The 17,162-nt window shown below is 44.5% G+C and overlaps 4 protein-coding genes across 7 annotated transcripts in view; 2 read left to right on the top strand and 2 right to left on the bottom strand.

Annotated features, from left to right (window-relative positions):
* CRYAB (crystallin alpha B) overlaps positions 1–2,740 on the top strand; it is a 6,780-nt gene extending 4,040 nt beyond the window's left edge. Inside the window, exons 2-3 of the mRNA XM_074936922.1 lie at positions 1,277–1,399; positions 2,411–2,740. Coding sequence (XP_074793023.1) covers positions 1,277–1,399; positions 2,411–2,614 — 327 coding nt within the window. The 3' untranslated portion in view covers positions 2,615–2,740. The remainder of the gene's footprint in view (positions 1–1,276; positions 1,400–2,410) is intronic.
* HSPB2 (heat shock protein family B (small) member 2) overlaps positions 1–7,162 on the bottom strand; it is an 18,019-nt gene extending 10,857 nt beyond the window's left edge. The window contains exon 1 of the mRNA XM_074936921.1: positions 7,027–7,162. The gene's annotated coding sequence lies outside the window, so the exon portion shown is untranslated. The remainder of the gene's footprint in view (positions 1–7,026) is intronic.
* On the bottom strand, positions 897–12,026 carry CFAP68 (cilia and flagella associated protein 68). Of its 3 annotated transcripts, none has more exons than XM_074936923.1 (4): positions 11,811–12,026; positions 7,027–7,254; positions 6,266–6,332; positions 897–5,112 (listed from the first exon to the last, which is right to left on the bottom strand). In XM_074936923.1, exons 2-4 carry the CDS (start codon positions 7,249–7,251, stop codon positions 4,937–4,939), a joined length of 468 nt encoding a protein of 155 aa, XP_074793024.1. In that variant the 5' UTR covers positions 7,252–7,254; positions 11,811–12,026; the 3' UTR covers positions 897–4,936. The 3 variants fall into 3 exon arrangements, with proteins under 3 accessions (XP_074793024.1, XP_074793026.1, XP_074793025.1); XM_074936925.1 differs by lacking the exon at positions 11,811–12,026 and adding an exon at positions 10,122–10,172; XM_074936924.1 differs by lacking the exon at positions 11,811–12,026 and adding an exon at positions 9,124–9,223.
* On the top strand, positions 12,019–17,162 carry FDXACB1 (ferredoxin-fold anticodon binding domain containing 1). Of its 2 annotated transcripts, XM_074936917.1 has the most exons (6): positions 12,019–12,113; positions 12,633–12,819; positions 13,695–13,851; positions 14,086–14,289; positions 14,782–14,940; positions 15,766–17,162. In XM_074936917.1, exons 2-6 carry the CDS (start codon positions 12,645–12,647, stop codon positions 16,952–16,954), a joined length of 1,884 nt encoding a protein of 627 aa, XP_074793018.1. In that variant the 5' UTR covers positions 12,019–12,113; positions 12,633–12,644; the 3' UTR covers positions 16,955–17,162. The 2 variants fall into 2 exon arrangements, with proteins under 2 accessions (XP_074793018.1, XP_074793020.1); XM_074936919.1 differs by lacking the exon at positions 12,019–12,113 and having other exon boundaries at positions 12,677–12,891.

Below are 17,162 nucleotides of genomic sequence, written 5' to 3'. Positions count from 1 at the left end.
TTGTGCCTATTTAAGGCTCATCCAAAGTCCCTTGAAGACATAGGTCATCTTCCTACTTCATTGGACTTTGCATCAGACCCAGGGGTACAAATAACATCTTGGATTACTCTAACTGAAAGACATTAGGGGGAAATACTTTTTTCTCTTCATTTTCTTGACTTAGTGGCTCAGACCCAGTTACCTGTTGAACCAACTTCTGTGTGTTGCTTGGCACCAAAGTGTAGAGAGCTCAGTGTAATTAGGTTCAGCACTCTAGATGGAGGAATCTTGTTCAAAAACTAAATTTTAGGAAGGGAAACCCAAACAATTGAGGAAGCAAAGAGACCCCAAGTCAAAAGTGAGGAAACTGAACTGCTTAGAGTCAGCATGGAGGCTATTTAAGCATCTCATAACAGTCTCAGAAGGCATGTACATCCCTCAGCAAAAGAAAAATGAATTAAGCAGGAAGGCAAGAAGGAAAACAGTTTGGCTAAATGGCATGGTCCAAGAAGTTATTCAAGTCAAACAGGTACACTTCAGAAATGGGACATCAACCCTAGAGCATCCAAGAGAATGCAGCACTTCCTATACCTGGTAAAGGAAATTAAGAAGGCAAAAGATTAGCAGGGGGTGACTCAGCATTTCATACCAGGACAAATACTGATAAATGTATTTATCAATGATGAGGGCTTAGGTGGCAAAATTTGCCAATGACACATTAGTTAGGTTAGTCAAGACTCTGACTATACGGGGGAAATGTGACCTGACTACACACAAGGTGGAGTCAAATGCAGTTGTTTTCTCCAGTGCTGACAAGACCCCTGTAAATATCAATAAGGGGAGCAGAAAGCCCCAAATAATTCTGTAAAAGAATTACAAACAAATAATAATAGATAATAAAAATTGGTCATATGCCAATTTATTGATCAATTTCTAAAAGTTCAAGTTACAGTGTGCCCCTTTAACACTCCACAAGGAAGTATTTATCCTCCGCTAGTCAAGACAAGAAGGCAAAGGCACTCAGATAATACAGTGATGGGCAGCAATAAAAAAACCTAGGTAGACAGAGACAACCCAGCATGACTGGGATCCAAGACTGAAACAAAGGGGCAAGTTAGACAGACTGTTCCTGCCTTAGTCAGCCCTTGAGGGGCAGGGCATGTTGGCCTCCCACTCTAGGGCTTGGTTCTACATCATTAAAATTCATAGGCGCTTTTCCGTTGACCTGCCTGATGCCGGGTGACACCCACAGCTAGCACTGGAGCTACTCTTCTCTAACCAGCCCCTTGGTTTGCAGATGCGACTGGAGAAGGACAAGTTTTCCGTAAATGTCGACGTGAAGCATTTCTCTCCTGAGGACCTAAAAGTCAAGGTGTTGGGGGATGTGATCGAGGTCCATGGGAAACACGAGGAGCGCCAGGTATATCTGCTCTGTGGTAAAGTCTGAACTGCCCCTGCACCTGTTAAGCAAGGATCTAACAAGATGGCAAAACCACCTTGTTGCCTGCTACTCTGAAATAATTTCTGTTCACTTTCATTAATCATTTCATTCTAACAAAGATGCCTATGTCCCGAATACATCCCCCTGACCTATCACAGCCTGGGCAGTAGCGGGGCAGAGATTATTGCTGTGGAAAACCATTCATAAAATGAACATTTCTGAACCTCTCTCTTGTTGGGAAGGGGCCAGGAGTACAGGGATGGGAAAGCCCGAGTTTGGAGATTATTGAACTAATTAACATTGAGTCAGTTAACAATGAAAAGAATTTTAATAATTAAACCAAATGATGTATCAGACACTACCTATATTGTTAATCTTCATGATATGTTACTCTGGCAAAGACCCATAACAGCAGCTTGTACATGCAACTCAAAGGGTTGAATTTTGCTCTTGGTTACCTGAGTGCAGCTCCTGCTGAAGTTTGGCCCTTAATACCTATGTGACAGCTCGGAGGAGGGTGAAGTCAAAACTTCCTAGGAGCAAAGGAGCAATAGAGTGCTGTACTGGAGATCAGACGATTAGGAATCTGTGCATTGTAATGTACACTGAGACCCTGGGGAATGGCTGGGGGGTGGTACTGGCCATTTCTCTGCCTGGAATGTTTTAGGGGACAACAGTAGAACTCCGACGAATAAGGGCAATCTGATGAACTGAGTTAGGAAGCAAAAGCCCCACCATGAAATGAAGTTTGTAGGGTTCTCAAGCCTGCTACCAGCTTAAGCCTGGATAGCACAGCGCAGTATCTGAATTCAGTTTAGCCCTGCCACTTTGCCAAGGTCTCTCCAGACAGTGATGCTCCAAACTTTCTGAAACACTTTCCTTTTGGGCGGGCGCTTCCCAAACTTGACCTCAGCTCAGGGGGAATGTTGTTAGTTGGAATTGAGCTGGCACATCAAACCAGGGCTGTTCTTTTCCTTCCCTTTCAATAAGGATGAGCATGGCTTCATTGCCAGGGAGTTCAACAGGAAATACAGGATCCCAGCGGATGTGGATCCTCTGTCCATCACCTCATCCCTGTCTTCGGATGGAGTCCTGACAGTGAATGGACCAAGGAAACAAACCGATGTTCCCGAGCGCACCATTCCCATCACCCGCGAGGAGAAATCTGCCATTGCAGGGGCCCAGAGGAAGTAGGAAGCTGTATGGAACCAACTTTTCCATCCAGGAAAACCTTTCCATTGGATGCAAGCAGCGTATGCTGTATTGACTGGCCATACTTATTTATTTATGCTAAGGAAAGAGAACAAGCTCATTTGCTAACAAATAAAACATAAATAAGCATCTTGTGGTTTTGTCTTTGAATGTTAGGGTCTCGGATGTGGTGTCACTGCTACTATAAGACTGTGCCTCTGGGATATATGCATGCAATTACTTATTATTTGTACTGTGATAATGTCTACAAGCCCCAGTCATGCACTAGAAACCCACTGTACTAGGTGTTGTACGAACACAGAACCAAAAAGATGGTCCCTGCCCCAAACAGCTTACAATCTAAGACACTATTGGTGTCCAGTCTGTAGGAAGCAGCATACATAGCCTGATTTAGACAGACTCCCCCATAGCCCACAGTGTCCCCCATAGCCAAGCCAGCTCTAAAATGTCTTCATATACCTCTGGTGCCAAACCCTGAAGATTTTATTTGATGTTTGCTCAGCCCCTCCTTGGTTTTTGCTACACCCTTGACTTGAGTGGGAGTTTTGACTGAATAAGGACTGCAGGATTTGAACCTGGAGAGCTGGAAATGGCAACATGCTGTATTAGATGCTCACAAATATGAACGGGCCAGTGGTATTGATGGGGGGAACAGGACACAGAACTGCATGATACACAACAGCATCATCTCCCTGCTCTAGGCCAGGCCCAAGGGATTGCTGTGCTTACTGGGACTAAAGTGAATCCTCCTACTGAGCATGGAGATCAGGAACCAGCAGCAAAAAGCAAAGCCTTTCTCTGGGCTCCTCAGTAGCTTCTCTAGTTTGTGTTGGCCACAGGCTAGGAGGGTGATGATTGAACCTCTGACATTGGCCCCATGCTCCCATTCTCTCCCTCTCGGAGGCACATAGGTAGTGGGAAGCTGAGAAGAGAGTTGCCTCCAGAGGACTCTGCAAGCTGCAAGTTTCAGAGAGGGCAGAAGTTTAGTTTGAACCCTCCCCGCACTGCCCCTTTCTTGCAGGCTGATGATGGAGGAATGGGGGGCTCAAGGAGCTGGTGGAACATTTAGAGGCTCAGAGGACATCAGGCTTCATGAAACCAAAGTCTCCCCCAGCCTGAGGCACTAAGGAACACTTTGCGATGCTGGTTTCACTTTATATGAAGACATTTTTTGCAATCACCTGGTTGCATGATCCATTTTTCCTCAATATTTCTGTCTGGATCAGACCTCTACAAATCCCAGATTCCTGCTGACTGTGTCTTACAAGCATCAGAAAAGTTGCTCTGGGGGAAATGAATTTAATTGGTTCAAAAACTCCAGGACAGCCTAAACCACCCTAGTTATGGGCATTAGATGACACTTAAGGGAGGAAAATTTCATCGGAAATCTCTAGAATGGCCCACGTCGTGAGGAAATGTCCAAAGGCTGCAACTAATTCAGAGCAGACACAGGTTACAGCTGCAAAGCTGTTGTATACACAGTTACAGCAACAGCAGAGAAAAATGTCCTGCTCTCATGGTACAAATCACATCACTCTGAAACTATGCAGCCAGTGCCCTTCAAACAATAAATAGCAGTTGACGTATAAAATGTTCAGCTGATTGTAGAGTGATATAAAATGCTACAGAGTTTGCCATCAATTGTCACCAGCAGCTCAACCCTGAGGGATGCTGACAAAGGGAAAGCAATGATAGCATTGATCCAGTTTAGTCTGTAACTCTAGCACAGAAGGGAGTAGAGAGAATTGCCATGTGCAGATCTGTCCCGTGATGTACGAGTGGTGACATTTCTCTTGGACCCTAAACTTCATTTTCTCAGATAGTTCATTATCTTCACCTCACTAGACACATGAAACATTTCAGAAGTGACAGATTTTGAAGCCAAATATGCCATTCCCTAGGGCCTTAAAGTGACAGAAATAAAATTAAATTAATCAGATTTTGTGGAAAACTAACTGGTCACACTTATAAACAGCCACTTGCTGATGAAATTCGGTTACATCTTTAAAACACTCTCGGGTCTATTTGTCTTGGTATCATGCCAAGGGAAGCCACACTCTCAGCAAAAGGAAATGTCAGAGTCCTCTGTGCAAAGTAAAAATTAAAATGTCAGAAGGCAGAAATAACATATGGAGCGACAAACAATAGGGCATAAGCCTCAGAAAGCATTTACTTGTCACTCTGATGCCCTGTGTTTTAATATCAGAAATGTTTCACGACTTGAAGGATGGTCCCTTAGCAGCAAACAGGTTGGAGTCATTCTAACCACTGGGCTGATCTCAGGTTAACCGCCTCTCTCTGCTCCTATTGCTCCTGCTGTGCCCCCTCCTGTTCTTTTCCCCGAATTTCACAAATGAGGGGAGTTCTGACTTGAGGAGGTCCGTAATCTATCATGTAGCAGGACCGTGCAGTCGGTTTAACTGGAGGGGGTTCCAGCTCAGGCTGGTGTCCAGGAAACCAATGAGGTTCTTGTTTAAATCCTGAGAGCAGAAAGGAGAAAAGTGATGAGTTAAAGACAAAGCAACGAGAAGGCTATTGTCAGGAAATGAGACAACAGGAAGAACAAATCCAGGGGCAGACCCAACTTCTACCAGCCTATAGGGAAGCTGAACACAGGTTGAAGGATACTATGCACTCTCAGCCAGTTGGCATTGTCCAGGGTTTTATCATAATTCCTGGACAAAGAACACATTGAAAAGATCCTGCATAAGGTGCTAGGGTCCCGTAGCATAGGATTTCGAAAGCACCTAAGTGCTATCCCATCCTAGGTCTGGAAAGCCAAACAATCCACTCAACAGTTCTGGAAACATTGCCAGATTTAAAGGTGCAGATTATGGAGCTTTTACATCTTGCTCTGAAGAATCAGGTATTGGCCATGGACAAAGATGGGATACAAGACTAGACAGAGCTATGGTCTGGTTTGGTGGGGCAGGAGGTTGGGTACTGGAATGGAAAGGCCAGATGTGCTCTGACACAGATAGGAGTCAGGGATTCCAGACTAGATGGAGTAGTATTTTGATCTGTTCTTGTAAATTCTGTTCCCATCCCATCTCTCTCTCCAGAGAGAATTTGGTCCACAATGTCAGTCTTTTTATCCATTATGCTTTAATCTGACGATACTGTAAGCATGTTCTGCTTTAAAATGTTATACCCATATGAATATTCCTCATGTCCCTTCTACAATGTCACGTGTAAGGTGAGAGATTAGCAAAATGTCCCTAGCTGGAGTGAAATGTCTTCACAGCCGTCAAACACAGCCGGAAAATGAGACTGAATAGATAGAGGGATGAGCTGTTTTCTGCAAAGTAGACGTTTGTAAGGGTCTAAAACTGACGAGGCAAAGGGTCAGGAGCAACAAATAGGGATTTTGGATCAAGAGCCTCACATGTAATTTTGATGAGGAACTTTAGCCTCTCAGTCTGAAGAATATAAAGAGAACACCCGAGATACAAACACCACAGATCCTGTGGGACTGGAAATAAGAGCTACCATTTAGATCTAGGGGCATGACTCAGTAGGGAACGGACACGCTGGAACTCTTTTTTCTTCTCCTATCATATGATTGTCATTTAAAAACTTCTTTTTAGCTACCACACAGATCAAAGTGACTACACTTCAGTTCCATGCACCTACTTCTTGAGCCGTGATGCCTTTCCTTGTTGTAATCTGACGAATAAATTGATTCAAAGTAGTGAGCATACTGAAAGGAAAAGCCCATGTTTAGTGCAGCAAAATATAAGTAAACAAACATCTAATAAAAAAAATACGGCATATCTGTTAAAGGAATAGCCCGCTCGCCAAAGCATCTGAAATCATAATCCCTCTTTACACTCTGGGTAAGCTAAAGGCCACTGCAGAATGGACGTGCCTGTAGTTTTGTCACATGGAACCTGATATCATTAATGCCAAGGAGCCCAGTGATATGGTGAGGGGAAGAACCATGAGTCCAAAGCAGAAACAGCTCTGGCCTGTGAAACACTGCTGAGTTATGAGTGGCTCAGACCATGGCACAAACTGACTTCAATGGCTTTGCCGGGGAGTAACTGAAGGGCAGAATTTGCACAGTAACTTGTGGCTTATGGATTCTGCCCTTGAGTCACTAGCTAGGGGCAGGACATTAACATCAAAGGAAAGAACACCAGGAACCAAGTGAAAGTAAAGTGAGTGGAGCTGAGAATGGCCAAAGCTGAGTGAGACTGGGCCTTTTTAGTGATGGATCAGAGGTTGGGTGTTGGAGAGCAAAAGGAAATTTCTCAAGTTCTTGCCCCTGCTAATGGGGTCAGGGTGGGGCAAACAGTGAATGAAAGAGGCTGTAGGGCTGGGGCTTTTGACGGTATCTGCTATTTCACTTTTAGAGGTCAATCAAAAGGACAGGAGGAACAGAAAGTTTGTACCTGGGAAGGAAGCGGTTTTGGCTGTGCGATTTTCCGGATATCATACCGCTCCTGGTTCCAATTCCCCATAAGGGTTTTCTTGGAGTAGGCATCCTCATTGGTGGTGCATCTCCAACCATACTGGCTAAACTTGGAGGTGCTGTTCCAGTCCGTCCACACTTCTGCATGGCCGGTGGCATGTATCAAGGAGCCATGGTGAGGGTTATAGAAACAAGATAGGGACATGACCTAGGAACAGAAACCCAAAAACATATTGGGGATGTCAACAAACAGCACTCTTGAAATATGTTCCTCACCCTCCCAGCAGCTGGGCATGCAGCTCCCAACCCTTCACTTAGCAGAGCAGCATTTATTTTTATCAATGCAAAAACTTTAGTTTGAATTTGTGTGTGTGCATGTGTTTGTAATTTATCTTTCCTTACTTAGATAATAACACTTAGTTCTTTTCAGCTTCATCAACCGTCACAAACTATACTAGACTCTTCAGAATAATATTATCCTCATTTTCCCCAAGGCCACAGCGAGCTGTCTGAGCTGGGATTAGAATTTGTGAATTGCAAACTCCACGTCATCTGTTCAGACCTTTTCCTATTTGAAGTCTTTTAGGGTTATTATTCGAGTGATACTTAACAGAGTTTCCATCCACTGACTGGAAGGATAGATAATGACAGGAGGATAGCTAATGTGAAGCCAATTTTTAAAAAGGGCTCCAGAGGTGACCCTCGCAATTAAAGGCCGGTAAGCCTGACTTCAGTACCGGGCAATCTGGTTGAAACTATAGTAAAGAACAAAGTTGTCAGACACATAGATGAACATAATTTGTTGGCAAATAGTCAACATGGTTTTTGTAAAGGGAAATCATGCCTCACCAATCTTCTAGAATTCTTTGAGGGGGTCAACAAGCATGTGGTTAAGGGGGATCCAGTGGATATAATGTATTTAGATTTTCAGAAAGCCTTTGACAAGGTCCTTCACCAAAGGCTTTTTAAGCAAAGCAAGCAGTCATGGGATAAGAGAGAAGGTTCTCTCATGGATTGGTAGCTGGTTAAAAGATAGGAAACAAGGGTAGGAATAAATGGTCAGTTTTCAGAATGGAGAGAGGTAAATAGTGGTGTCCCCCAGGGGTCTGTACTGGGCCCAATCCTATTTAACATATTCATAAATGATCTGGAAAAGGGGGTAAACAGTGAGGTGGCAAAATTTGCAGATGATACAAAACTACTCAAGATAGTTAAGTCCCAGGCAGACTGCAAAGACCTACAAAAGGATCTCTCAAAACTGGGTGACTGGGCACCAAGATGGCAGATGAAATTCAATGTTGATAAATGCAAAGAAATGCACATTGGAAAACATAATCCCAACTATACATATAAAACGATGGGGTCTAAATTAGCTGTTACCACTCAAGAAAGAGATCTTGGAGTCATTGTGGATAGTTCTCTGAAAACATCCACTCAATGTGCAGTGGTAGTCAAAAAAGCGAACAGAATGTTGGGAATCATTAAGAAAGGGATACATAATAAGACAGAAAATATCATTTTGCCTGTATATAAATCCATGGTATGACCACATCTTGAATACTGCGTGCAGATGTGGTCACCCCATCTCAAAAAAGATATGTTGGAATTGGAAAAAGTTCAGAAAAGGGCAGCAAAAATGATTAGAGGTATGGAATGGCTGCCGTATAAGAAGCGATTAATAAGACTGGGACTTTTCAACTTGGAAAAGAGACAACTAAGGGGGGAAATGATAGAGGTCTATACAGTCAAGACTGGTGTGGAGAAAGTAAATAAGGAAGTGTTATTTACTCCTTCTCATAACACAAGAACTAGGGGCCACCAAATGAAATAGGCAGCAGGTTTAAAACAAACAAAAGGAAGTATTTCTTCACACAAAGCACAGTCAACTTGTGGAACTCCTTGCCAGAGGATGTTGTGAAGGCCAAAATTATAGCAGGCTTCAAAAAAGGACTAGATAAATTCATGGAGGATAGGTCCATCAATGGCTATTAGCCAGGATGGGCAGGGATGGTATCCCTAGCCTCTGTTTGCCAGAAGCTGGGAATAAGCGACGGGGGATGGATCACTTGATGATTACCTGTTCTGTTCATTCCCTCTGGGGGACCTGGCATTGGCCACTGTCAGAAGTCAGGACACTGGACTGGATGGACCTTTGGTCTGACCTAGTATGGCCGTTCTTATGTTCTTATGAATAGTAGCTGGAAGGGTATACAAAACAGAATGGCAGACAGTAACTGTGTTGCTGTCATAAAATCAATTCTTATTATACTGTGTAATCCACACAGAAAGCTTTAAGTACTATCATATATGGCTAGACTCTCCTCCCCCCGGATGGAATTATCATTATAGTTATGAGTATAGGTACAGTCTGCTGGAACCTGCTGGGGCTCTGCCCCTACAGTTCAGGAAGAGGTCTCCAGATTTTCATTATGATATTGAATCAGAGTGCGGATTGAGAGTGGATCCTAATTCAGGCAGCTGAATTCCAACACTGGAAAATTCTAGTCTTTAAAATTAGTAAGTTCCTCAGAACTGCAAAACACACACATTGTTCTGAGCAAGAATCTTGGGACATGGCTGAAGATTTCAAACATCCCAATGTTTGGATCTGGAGTTCTGGTTTGGGCCCTTTTGTAGAGAAAAGAGGTTTTGGAAATAGAAAATAAAACATTATTATTACAATTTATTTGTAAGGTGTTGACAATGGACTCAGCTCCACACAAGATACAAAGGAAGACACAGTCCAATAGCTGGACAGCTCATGAACACAACAGGAGGCCCAAAGGGTGGTGCTAACCTTGGCCCTGATTCTGCAGTGATCTTCATCTGGGTGCTTAAAGATTCTCCCCGCCCCGATTGGAGGCTGCACTTTTCAGAGATGGGTTAGTATTTGAGGTTCTTGGAAGAAGAAAGTTTTGAAAAGGAATTTGAAGAATGTGTTGATGGTGAATGGAAAAAGGAAATGAATCTACAAAAGTCTATGAACAGAATCAAGTAGTTTAATGTTTTCCGAAGAACACTATAAAGGATCAGGAGCCAAGGGAGACATGGATACTAGCCCTGTACAAAAAATACCTCAGACTCTGTGGACTCTGATGGGCCCAGTGACATAAGACTCTGCTCCATGGCACACAACTGTTCTGGAATCACAAACCCTGCGTCCTGTTCTTAGCTATGCAGTTCATCCAAGGGTCTCAGACAAAAGTTCCACACAGGAACCTCAGAACACTGGTGTGGACATGAGTGCAGCAACTTTGCTGGGCTGGTGTAGCTGATGTTAAACATCCACAGGCTGTACCAATGGAGGAGGAGCAGGGACCAGGAGCTGTGGCAGGCAGCCAGAAAAACTGATTTGATCACGTTTATGAGCTCATGTCCTTATCATCAACTAGTGCTGATGTCACCAGCTACTGTGAATCTGTGAAGTGAGACACTTGTAACACTTTTTGTTTACTGAAAACTTTTGTGAGCAGATGTTGCCAGAGCAACGCATCTGGACACTTAGCAATGACTTAAAATTAAACATGTGCATAAAAGCTACCCACGTGGGCAGCAAGATCAGCAGCCAGATCAGCTATATTGCTTAGCTCAGTAGCTACCTCCAAGTGCCAGAATACTACCCAGTATTCATTACAAAGCCTCATGTATGGTGATTAGCCTCAAAAATGTATCACTTGAATTAGATAACTAACTCCCCCTCAGCATGGACCTGATCCAAAGCACACTGAAATCAGTTAAAAGACTTCCACTGATTTCAGGAGGCATTGGATTAAGCCCTATATGAAGAAAAACTCTATTTACCTAAGGCCAAACAGGCATGTGACATCTCTATTACAGAATGATTATTACATTGAAAAGTTAGTGTCTATACAGTGGTTTGAGGCTGAAATATGCTATCTCAGGGCTAAGGACTATTGTTTAATCAAATCCAAAACACATCTTAGTGTAATGTTCAGGTTACAACTTGAAATGCTGAAAATTCTGGAAATGCAAATCATAAATTGGCGTGTTTTATGGGATACACTTAACGGCACAAACAGTAACACACAGAGCTACATAATGAATCTGGGAAATGGGGCCAGGAACTATTCCCCATGGGCGACATAGCCGAATTAGCATTACAGCTGGAAGGGAACAGTAGTACAGTTCGGTTTGTTTAGAGATGTAACGTTAACAATACTACTTCAATGGAGAGTTTTGTTCTGAATTTCCCTGTTTGTTTTGCTGATGCTCAAATAAACTGGTGAGTCTCTAAGGTGCCAGAAGGCCTCCTTTTCTTTTTGCGGATACAGACTAACACGGCTGCGACTCTGAAACCTGTTTGTTTTCTACAGAAAACAAATGAACAAAGACTAAAACAAACCAGAAGCTGGGCAGTGGAGAAAAGAAAACGCTTTCAGTAGCCGCAAGCGCCTGAGTGACTGTGACCTGCGAGGTGAGCTCTGCCCATGCGGGGAGGACTGCTCTCCGGGCACGGAGCTCCTGCCAGGCAAGGTCAGCGGCGCTGCAGGCAGAGACCTGAGCACACGGCTCCCATGCTGCCAGCATTAGCTCCTTGGTCACCGCCCTCTACGAGGCCCCAGCCAGCCCATTGCACCCAAGCAAGCCCCTCCCACGCCTCTGCCCGGCTCCCCCTTGCATGACGGAGGCCTCCGCCACGGAGCTCGGCCCCCGCCGTGCCCAGCCCGAGGACCTCGGGCGGCAGGCCCCGCCCACCGATTTAGCCCCGCCCACGCGCACGACAGGCCCCGCCTCTTAGCTCACCCTGACCCGCCCATGAATCACAGACCGCGCCCCCTAGCTCCGTGGCCGGGCCCTGGGGCGATGAAGTCACCGGCGGGGACGTTACGCGTCCCCGCGCGCCGCCGGGGAAGAGGAGGCGCCGCTCTGGGGCGCGGACTCGCCAGCGGGTCCCGCCGCGACAACCGAGCGCCGCTTGGAGAGGCGGAGCCGAGCCTGTTCCCATGGAAGCCGGGAAACGCGTCTGACGTCACGCGCCGCGCGCCGGAAGTGAGGCAAATCACCACGCGGAAGTGACGGGCCAGGGGAGTGACGGTCTCTGCATAGGTGAGTGGGGCGTCCAATGGCGGCGGGGGCAGTAGGATGAGGGGCCTTTGAGAGGCCCCGGGACGGGTCCCTGGGGGAGGTTCGGGCTCGTTGGGGGTCTCCAATGTAGGGTGCCCGCCCCACCCCCTCTCTTGGAGCCCTGGGCTCTGGTAGGCCGTGGGGATGTCTCCCCTCCCCGGGCAGGCCGAGGGGGTGTCCCCTCTCCCTGCGGGGGGGCTGCGATGGGATCTCCCCTCCCAACGGGGGGCAGGCGGGTGCTGCGGTGGGGTGGGCTATGGTGCAGATGGGGCCTTTTTTTTGATGGGGAGAGGTCTAAGGTTTGTTTTCTACGGGGGAGGGTGGGGATGAAATGGGGAGGCCCTTTCCCCCAAAGTGGGAGGCAAGTGAACCGTTCACGTAGGTCCAAAAGCTCAGCCTCAACCCCCGCACTTTGGCAGCCCCTTGTAATGCGTCGGGCTACCAGGCTTCTTGTTGGAGGCTGGAACTGTGACAGCCCTGATCTGTCTTCCTACTTCTTAGGATTTTGATACCATGAGACCCACCCGCCGACTCCTTCTGGTCGGGGAAGGAAACTTCTCCTTCTCTGCCTCCTTGTGTGATACCAGCGATCATGAGACTCATATCACTGCCACTTGCTATGAGAGTGAAGAGAGAGTTTCCAGACAGGCACTTGCTAAAAATAACATACAGCATCTGAGAGGGAAAGGTAAAGAAATCCCCAAAGGAAATCACTTTGCCATACTGTGCTGAATGCTAAGTATTCCCCACAGCTGTCTGGGTGAGTAAGTGAGGGAGTGGATAAAATTATGAAAAGAAGAAATACAGTGAAATTCTTCCAGACAGTGAAATTTATCAGGCTGTGGAATCGTTCCACAGGAAATACATTTTAGCAACTATTGAAACAAGATCCTTGCACTGAACAATATTATCGATCATAACAATGATAAAGGGCCTCTGGGGAAAGAACAAAGTTACTAAAACAGGAGATGGTTTTGTAGGAACAATTAAGGCACTTGAAATATTCCTCCAAATATCAATTTCAGACCAGAGAACGTTTCCCCAGAAGAAATGAGGGGGATTCTGGAGAAATTCCCTCAGAGGAGTGAAGAACCCTCCAAATACTCGTACCTTCAAATCTAATCAGAATCAGACTAAAGAAAACAACAAAAAAGCCCTAGCAGCAGCGGTAGAAGAGGGCTTAACTTCTTGACATCACCTGCAGTGGGGGTAAGGGAAGAAGAAAGAAAATGCCATGTGATATTTAAAACTGGATTGGGCAAAGCACTAGAAAATATGATGGGGGAACAATCCTGAATTGGCCTCCATGAGATGAACTAAATGGGACTATATAGGACTTTTCTTAATGTCTATGATTTTGAAAAAAGAACTTGCTTTTCCTTTTCACTTGCCACCTTTATGACCAACAGTAGAAGCTGTTTGGCAGATTGAAAGCTCCATTAAAATAACCCAACCCCGCTCTCTCCCTTTCTACCTCGTTACTTATATATATATTCTTGTCTTTTCCATGAAGATTCTGTCATTTTAAGTCCCCTGCTCTCATGCTTTTCTTTACTGTTGCAGGGGTTGAAGTTTGCTTTTGTGTGGACTGTACCAAACTGAAGGACTATTTTTTGCCAGCAAAGAAAAATTTTGATTGCATTTATTTCAATTTCCCTCACTGTGGGAGGAAAGCTGGGGTAACAAAGAATAGAGAGCTTCTTGCGAAATTTTTCTGTAGGTGAGTAAAGTGAAATTAAGTAGCACAGACTTATCTCCTACCATGTGGCCTGCTGAACCACTTTCTAGAAGCTGCATTCTGGTTCCTGAAACCAGTGCCTTAAATTCACAGCAATTTTCCAGGACTGTTTAAAATCCATTGTTTAGAAAGGGCCCTTTCCCCCCATGTACTTTACTGTCCCTGTTCTGTTTCTAAATGTCCTTCAAAAGTATTACCAGCTGGTTCTTGTTCTAGCTGCGCAGACGTGCTCACAGAGAAGGGAGAGGTCCATGTGGCTCTTTGCAAAGGTCAGGGAGGGACGCCCGCTGACCAGCCAATGAGAGAGTGGCACAACAGCTGGCAAGTCGTGGCTATGGCAGCGGGAGCAGGATTTATCTTGAGTGATGTTCATCCCTTCAACTCAGAGGATGTTCATGGATATAAGTGCACTGGCTACAGGTAACCTATAGATGCTGCAAAAGGAAGTCCTTGATATTCATGCTGCTCTTAGGTATTTCCATAGTGCCCAACACCATGGTCCAGAGCATTATCTTGTGAAGAGGAAAGCCCCTCTAATTTTTTTTCATTCTGTAAAAGTACAGTGTACTACTTTTCCATCTCTTCGTAGGATGGGTAAGAAACACTGACATTCTTGCCTTTTGAGAGAGTATCTTACAGAAAAAATGATATCTTAAATCTCAGGATTAGCATTTCTGTTTCCAAGTGAAACCAATAATATTAAGGGGATGGAAAGAGTCTGCATTCTATGATTGGTCTATTTGCTTAGACAAAGGTTGCACCTAGACCTTCTGCAATGTAGACAACATGATACTGGCTCAGTCTTATCAGTTTACTAGTTATTCAATGTCACTTACTTGCTTTTGTGTGTTTAATATTAGTCAGAAATATCAGTTACTTTACCAGATGGTGCATTTGTGTGTGTGTTGCCAGGAGTCAGGATAAATCCTTCTCTGTAGAAGGTGCATTAAACCACATCTTCACTCGGAGCTTGCCATTTCCACATCCCAGGCCTATGATCTGCCAGACTGAACTGGAGGGCAAGTGGGTTTCCTTCCAAGTTCCAGAAATATTTGTGGATAAAATGAACAGGTAAGTGTTCAAGTCCAATATCTGGTTTGATTGTAGATTTATTCACCAGGCTGATACTAAACAAAGCCAGACAATGGCTCAGTCCACTGCTAACTTAATCCACAATCTTGCATGAATGATCAGTTTGCATCTCCGAGACAGGTAATTATTAAATGTTCCAAATTCCATTTCCTCTCAGAGGGAAAAAGAGCTAATTTGGTCATTTAATGTTTTTCACATGTTGGTTTCATATTTATGGTCCACTTAGCATAAGGCTTCAGAAGAGAGGGGATAACTTGCTAGCCAAAGATGTTAGACTGTTCCTAGCTACAGGAGTAGAAGAGTGAAGTTTTAATTACACATTGTGCAATGATTTGGGAGCAGCCCTGTAGGTGGCTTAGTCTGTGCTAATATTGCTAAGGCTAGTTAGGATTAAAAACTATAACCAAGTTTTTAATCTGTCTCTAAACTGGTTCATATTCTGGAAAAGATCCAGAGCTAACATACGTTGATTGGCCTCCTTAAATAAGCTTGTAATGCTAATAGTGAATGGAAGTCAGCTGATACTTGTGAGGAAAGTCCTCCCCCTTCCACCAGCCGAAGTGCAACAAATCCTCAATTGCAACTCTTAACACAAACCCTTATGTCCTGCAGATGTCTTGGTAATAACTATGACACCATGACTAAAGATTTTCCTTGTCCAGGTGGCTATTGAAAGCAAGCTTAACATTAAGGATCACTTGGAGAAGTCATTCATCATACTTGTCTTAAATTATAAACCGAGGAAAATGTTTTTACAAGTCTAAGTGCAGTGATTTTTATAATCTGTTGTTTTGTTTTTAATAGGGGTTTCCTAGATACCAATTCAGATCATCCTGTAAGAACTATTAATGAAAAGCTCATCGCTCAACTCAGCCAAACCTTCCCATTACAAAGGGTTGACCATTCCCTTTCTCTGCTGCACCAAGGCCACCTAAGTGCTGTTTCTCAGTCGAACGCTTTTTGGATCATTCCCAACACAGAGCAAAATTCAAGTTCTGAACCTCCAGGTAAGGGAACAGCAAGAAGTGTCTTATTTCCTGGCCTTCATTTCTGCAGGGACATAGATCAATATGACAGGATGAAGGCTCAGGAGGGAGACCAGCTCTCAGAACATTATCGTCTTAGATCTTCCCATCTGGTTTATGTTCAGGATGTGGTACGAAGGCTGAGCTTTCTCCCTGGGACTCTGCATGTTCTCACTGGGCCTGTCTTTAGGAAGTGTCTGATCTCTCCTCACACTCTGCCTGTTTTTCATGAGACTCTTTTTATATGTGCAGTTGATAAGGGTACAGAGGGCAGCTGTATCCAGATGCTTATGGATAATATTAAAAACACTGTAAGTTCTCTATTCCCACCTCTTTCATGTTTTACATTGAACTCCACGGTACAGGAAGCAAAAAGCTCTAAAACAATTGAGCTAAATGATTCAGTCGTGCCTGAGCCTCAGCTTGATAAAACTCAATATTTCATCTGTGTGAAAACTGACACTTCAGACTCCAAAGCCAATGGCTCTTGCATAGGAGACATAGCAGCAGCTCCCTGTGGGACAGTAAACAGTGAACTGAGCATTGTGTTTGCATCCGTGAATCTTGACCTGCTAGCCATGCAAATTTGTGGAATTTCTGACTGGCGAATGTTGTGGACCTTAGATGAGCGTTTCCTGAATCAGTTTATTGGAGGAGAGTTAGGACCCTTCAAGAGCTTTTCACTCCATCCACCTTCCTATGTGCATGATGTCAGCTTCTGGGTTCCTGAGTGGGAACAGTTTGATGAAATTGCATTTCACACCATTGCCAGGTGTGTGTCGCAGGAAACTGTCATGTCCATCCAGCTCCTTGACAGCTTTCAGCATCCACAGACTGGACAAACCAGCCTCTGCTACAGACTAACCTTCCAGTCCTGTGACAAGGCTCTTACTCGCCAGCAGGTGGCAGAGATGCAGATGCAGTTTAGAAAGAAGATACAGCAATGTTTGCACATAACTCTTAGGTAGATCATTGTATGCTGTTTTCAGACCTTCATCAAGAGCACCCTTCATTCACTTTCCTGTGAGAAGCCTGGATTTCATGTTGTGTGGTCCCTTAACACTGTGTGTTACTATTATGTCTAGCCAAATCATGCCTCTTATAAAGGCTGTGCAGATTAATTTAAAATATTATATACCTGCCTTTAATTCTGCTCTCAAAAAATAATAAAGTTCA

This window comes from Natator depressus, chromosome 22 (assembly GCF_965152275.1).
Source record: "Natator depressus isolate rNatDep1 chromosome 22, rNatDep2.hap1, whole genome shotgun sequence".
Taxonomy (NCBI): domain Eukaryota; kingdom Metazoa; phylum Chordata; order Testudines; family Cheloniidae; genus Natator; species Natator depressus.
Note: the sequence above shows the minus strand (reverse complement) of the source record. Positions and strands in the feature narration are given on the sequence as shown.

What these genes read in the sequence shown, in the direction of transcription:
- FDXACB1 (XM_074936917.1), top strand. Translation starts at nt 12,645, where the DNA reads ATGAGACCCACCCGCCGACTCCTTCTGGTCGGGGAAGGAAACTTCTCC. An exon ending in ACAGCATCTGAGAGGGAAAG is followed by an intron (nt 12,820 to 13,694) that starts GTAAAGAAATCC and finishes TTACTGTTGCAG; the next exon opens with GGGTTGAAGTTTGCTTTTGT. An exon ending in CTTGCGAAATTTTTCTGTAG is followed by an intron (nt 13,852 to 14,085) that starts GTGAGTAAAGTG and finishes TTCTTGTTCTAG; the next exon opens with CTGCGCAGACGTGCTCACAG.
- CFAP68 (XM_074936925.1), bottom strand. Translation starts at nt 10,172, where the DNA reads ATGGAGCAGAGTCTTATGTCACTGGGCCCATCAGAGTCCACAGAGTCT. An exon ending in CAGAGTCCACAGAGTCTGAG is followed by an intron (nt 7,255 to 10,121) that starts GTATTTTTTGTA and finishes TTCTGTTCCTAG; the next exon opens with GTCATGTCCCTATCTTGTTT. An exon ending in AAGGCATCACGGCTCAAGAA is followed by an intron (nt 5,113 to 6,265) that starts GTAGGTGCATGG and finishes TTCTGCTCTCAG; the next exon opens with GATTTAAACAAGAACCTCAT.